At 41.1% G+C, this 5,338-nt stretch overlaps 1 protein-coding gene across 1 annotated transcript in view; it reads right to left on the bottom strand.

The window, feature by feature from the left end:
* LOC103372729 (oocyte zinc finger protein XlCOF19-like) overlaps positions 1–5,324 on the bottom strand; it is a gene marked incomplete at its 3' end in the record, with an annotated part of 105,510 nt that extends 100,186 nt beyond the window's left edge. The window contains exon 1 of the mRNA XM_008302439.1: positions 5,032–5,324. Within this exon, the coding sequence (XP_008300661.1) occupies positions 5,032–5,311 (280 nt within the window). The remainder of the gene's footprint in view (positions 1–5,031) is intronic.
* Positions 5,325–5,338: the final 14 nt, after the last annotated feature.

A 5,338-nucleotide genomic window follows, 5' to 3' on the forward strand; every position in this document is an offset into this window, starting at 1 on the left:
GGGACAAAGGGACACAAGAAAATGGTTACTGATGTGATGAAAGGCAAACACACATCTATCAGAACAGGAATTTCAGGAAACAACTAAAACGTTGCTGAGAGGCTGAGGTAGGACCTGGTTTATCTTGTATGACAGGCTACCAATTTTAACAATAACTCAAAAAGGTCATCTTTGATATATTCTATATTCACTGCATGTAAAGTAAAACATGTCAAGTTTTTTGTTTGAACTTTGATTACTTTGGCTTATAAGTTATGAAAGTCAGAACCCCCCCCCTTTTTTTAAATAGTAGAATATTTCATTTCAAATGTTTGTAAATTACTATACAAACAGCATAAATACCATGTACCTCTTCATCTAGTTCAGTACATGCAACCACAATCATGGAAGAGACTGCTGACTGGAAAACTGTCCAGAAGATGAGCATCAACACCCTCCACAAGGAGGACTGACCCCAGAAGTTAATTGCTGAAAACGAAATTCACTGTTCCAAAGCACGTTAACACAAAGTTGACTAGAAAAGGAAAAGTGTGCTATGAAAAGGTGCACAAGCATGACTGCAGCCTGAAGGGGTCAAAAAAAAGAAAAATAGAGAAGGTGTTTCAAGAACTTGGGAGAGGTTCACAAGGAGTGAACTGGTGCTGGTGTGCAACAAGAGTCACGAAGCACAGGGGTCTTCAGGAAAGGAGCTAAACTGTCGTATTTCTGACATCAAGCCATTCCTGAACCAGAGACAATGTCAGAAGCGTCTTACCTGGGTGGAGGACAAAAAGAATTGGACTGTTGCTCAGTGGTCCAAAATCCTCTTTTCAGGTGAAAGTCAATTTTAAATCTCAGATCTGAAAAAGCAAATCATTGACTTGAAGAAGTCATAAAAGTCCCTTGGTGCCATTTCAAAGCAGCTGTAGATCCCAAAGTCCTCTGTGCAAACATTGTTCTGTAAGTATGAAGTGCATGGCACAGTTGTGTCACTGCCACCATCGGGGGAAAAAAGTCACCTGCTGCTGAGATCAAAACGCAGGTCTACAATGAATTAGAAGCTGCTGGAACACATGCATCAGTGTCCACAGTCAAGTGTATTTTACATCAGCATGGGCTGAGAGGCTGCCATGTTGGAAAGAAGCCCTCCCTCCAGAATGGCTCCTTAAAGCTCAGCTCAAGTTTGTTGCTGATCACGTGGACAAAGAAGCTTATTGTAGAAAATTAAGAGTTACAGGAGTCATAGGGAACTCAAAACTGCCATGACATCTGTAAGTAACTCAAATGTTACTTATTCTGTAGATATTGAATGTTGTTATTATTGTATTTCATTAGTTAATGCGTTAATTTCAATTTGTCATGCAATAAGAAGCCTCGTGACTGCACCTGGAATTTCGAGGGTGCGATTATATTTGAAATTATAGTCGCACGGTGCGGCAATAGAAAAATGAGCAAAAATTATGCCCTGCGCCTCAACAATGGCTGCAGGGAAAAAATAAATCAACAAGCTCCACACCCGCTGGCTGACTGAAGCGCGCGAACCTACGGGCCGTCATGCAGCCTGCAAGTCAACTGATCATGATTCGCGAGTCAACTTGCTAAATGATCAGCTGACCGTAATCAGCGAATCAATCAGCAAATTGATAAAGACAAACAACAAGCATGGTTAGTAAGCGTGGGTATGATTGGCCAGAAGTTTCTGCGACCCTGTGGCCTTTCTCTGACAAGATGAAGCGCTCTATTGCTGAGTATTTTTCGAAGGCTTCTCAGCCTTCTGTTTCAAGAGAGCGAGAGCACCCTGAGCCACCGAACAGCCAAGAAACCCCTGATTAACCGGAGCCCGCGCCCGATGCGAATGTGGAGCACAAGAGCGATGTGGAACCCAATAACGATGTCGAAAGCTCGGACAGGGATGATGAGCCCATTGCCGAACCTATTCTTTTAAAGTTCAGTTAAGCTTCGTAACCACTTCCTAACTTCAAGTATCCTCCAGTGGAGGACCATCTGCAGAGATGTGGATGTGTCATGTGTCAAGAAGTCTGTGGAATAAAGCAGTTGATTGTAACCAGTGATGAAAGAAAAAAATATATATAATGATAAAATAATTTAAATGGTTATATTTATGCAGTGATTTGTACTATAAAGTATTTATTTTTCATTGAACCTCGTCAGTTGTGATGATTTTTAAATTCAAAATCGCAGAATTTTCACAATTTCCCATTGAAATGCTTGGAAGAGAAGCCGGTGAGGTCGCGGTGAACTGAGCCTCACCTTATATTGCGCAATTCCTCACTGCGCAGGCTGCCATGCGCAGGCTGTCACTTCATGGCAGCCAGTGCAGTGAGGAATTGCGCAATCTAAGTGAGACAGCAGCGAGCTCAGCCTCACTTGGATTGCGCAATCCCTCGCTAACTGCACTGGCTGCCTGCAGTGACAGCGTGCTGCTGTCTGGATGTCGCCAATAACACNACATAATTAAAAACAACACAGAAATCAATGCCATCAGTTTAGTCATAGAAACAATCAGTTTTCAGTCGTTTAATTCACCCAATTATGACAGAATAACAAATAAATTCTGTTGTTTGGTAAAACCCCCCCATGCCCCCACGGTAGATCCGCCACTGAGCACCGCAGCCACCAACAGCAGCTCCCACAGCCTGCTCTGTGGCGCGTTTGGGGAACATTGTAAATTGTAGAGTCCATCGATAACAAAATGTTCAGGAAGTCATATGTTTTTCCTGTGACAAAGTGAGAAGTGCGAACAAATAAGAAAGTTGGTCACACCAGTAAAAAAGTTAGTCTGGATTGCTGTGTGGCGTGACCATTAGTCAGTAAATGGCTACATATGCAGTGATGTATGGTGTGGCTCTAATTTGACTCCTTGCCAGTGGAAAAGCAACCAGTTATTTTGAGGTGCAAGATTTGAACCAAGTAAGCACTGGTCCTAACACCAGCACAGAACTAGCACCTGATTCTTCTTGGTGGAAACGGGGTGACACTGAATCTTTTCTTCAACAGATTTGATTCTGCGCTCATCGCTCCCTCCACTCATCAAAGCACTGACCAGCCAGCTCCTTGTTCACACCTCAGTTCTATACCACGGGTCTTTAACTTAATATTTGAATTAGTCAGACACTTTTATATCATGAATAATATTGTAGGCTCTTAATATTTAAACTTTTGAGGCAAATTAGTGACATTGTGCTTACTTCTCTACTGGAAAGCACTTTGACTCAGTTGCTGTTGTTTTAAATGTGCTGTATAAATAACAGTGACCTGACTACATCATAAGATCCTATTAACAAATCACACTGATGACCTATGTGGTGATGAAAGAAGAAAGAAATAACACCAAGTCTTTACTGAAACAGCAGAATCTGCAAACTAGCTTGACATGTTTTGTTTTTTTTAACATTTGTGGGTGTGTATCAGCTACAACCAGTAAAACCAGTTGTGTGTTTCTTCATAACATAACACTTTTGCTGGGGCTCATCAGTGTTAAAGTCATTATTAAACAAGTTGTAAATGTTAATCTGTTTAAATATATTCACAACATTTCAAAGGCACTCATGGAGCTGCAGAGTTTTTTTTTTTAAAGTTTATTTACAATCAATGTGGAGTTTAAAACAAGTTTAGCATTTCCAATAATCCATAAAGAAATAAATCACTGATGAGGAACAAACAGATGACAGATTAAATTCATGACATATGGCTGTTGTTTTCACACAGTTTGACCTGTACAGCATTACAGCCGGTGGAGATCACATTTTAAATCACACATTAAATCAGTAAAGGTGGTTTCTGTTTGGGGAATTTGCTGCAATGTATGTGACATTTTTCTAATGAAGAAATTAGATTAATGACATTTAAAGATGTAACGATGGATGTGGAACGAAACACTGAGACTGTCTTGACTGTATCAACTACCTCTTCAGGTACCCACAGAAGTCCACTTCATCTCCTCAGCTGTCTGTCTTTGAAACATGACAAACAAACAAAGGAGGTTCATGTCCAGATCTCTTCTGTTGCAATGACACCCTCTGCTGTGTCCTACTGTCATAACGCCTCAGCATTTCTTTGCCTCCTTTTACTTTAAAGACAGCAGCACTCGAGCTGCTTGGACTCCAGCAGTATGTTCACACATGATCAACCACGTTCTTCCAGCAGGATGTGAAAATGTTCCAAAGAGCTTCACAATATCTCACATCACTGCTATGCTGATGAAGGATGAAGGATGATACCAAAAATGCAGCAGCCTGTACCAATACTACATTTATCCAGATGTTCAGCCTGGTTCTTCTCCCAGCTCCACCACCACCACAGTCCAGACTCCATCTGGTCTAATCATCACAGACTGCTGACATATTTCCTCACAATTATTGTTGAAGCACAGTCTGAAGCTGCTTTAACACTTTTCACCTGTTTAATTGATAGTTTCCACAGATGTTTCAGAATGATGGCTTCTGACCTGTGCGAGTTCTCATGTGACGCACCAAGGTACACTGACGAAAAAAACTTCCACATGTTTCACAACAATATGGCTTTTCCTCTTTGTGGATTACTGTGTGCATTTTATGTCCTCATAGGGCAGAAAATCTTTTCCACAGGTTTTACAAGAGTACGGCTTCTCACCTGTGTGAGTTCTCATGTGGGCTTTCAAACTACATCCCTTACTGAAACTTTTTCCACAGGTTTTACAAGAGTACGGCTTCTCACCTGTGTGAGTTCTCATGTGGGCTTTCAAACTACTTCCTTGAATAAAACTTTTTCTGCAGATTTTACAAGAGAACGGCTTCTCACCTGTGTGAGTTCTCATGTGAATCACCAACTTATCCTGACGACAGAAACTTTTCCCACAGATTTTACAAGAGTACGGCTTCTCACCTGTGTGAGTTCTCATGTGGACTTTCAAACTACTTCCTTGAAAAAAACTTTTTCCGCAGATTTTACAAGAGTACGGCTTCTCACCTGTGTGAGATCTCATGTGGACTTTCAAACTACCTCCTTGAGTAAAACTTTTTCCGCAGGTTTTACAAGAGTACAGCTTCTCACCTGTGTGAGTTCTCATGTGACGCATCAAGGTATCCTGATGACGAAAATTTTTCCCACATGTTCCACAAGAATATGGGCTGTCCTTGTGGTAGATTGCTGTGTGAATTTTATATACTGATAGGCCAGAAAATCTTTTTCCACATGTGTTACAAACGTACGGCTTCTCACCTGTGTGAGTTCTCATGTGGATTTTTAGCTGAGCTTTTTCGCTGAAACTTTTCTCACATGACTTACAAGCAAACAGCTTCTCATCTGTATGACTGCTGTAATGTTTCTTCATGTCGTATCTATTTTTAAAGGCTTTTCC

Source organism: Stegastes partitus, unplaced genomic scaffold (assembly GCF_000690725.1).
Source record: "Stegastes partitus isolate 25-593 unplaced genomic scaffold, Stegastes_partitus-1.0.2 Scaffold1816, whole genome shotgun sequence".
In the NCBI taxonomy this organism is placed as follows: Eukaryota; Metazoa; Chordata; class Actinopteri; family Pomacentridae; genus Stegastes; species Stegastes partitus.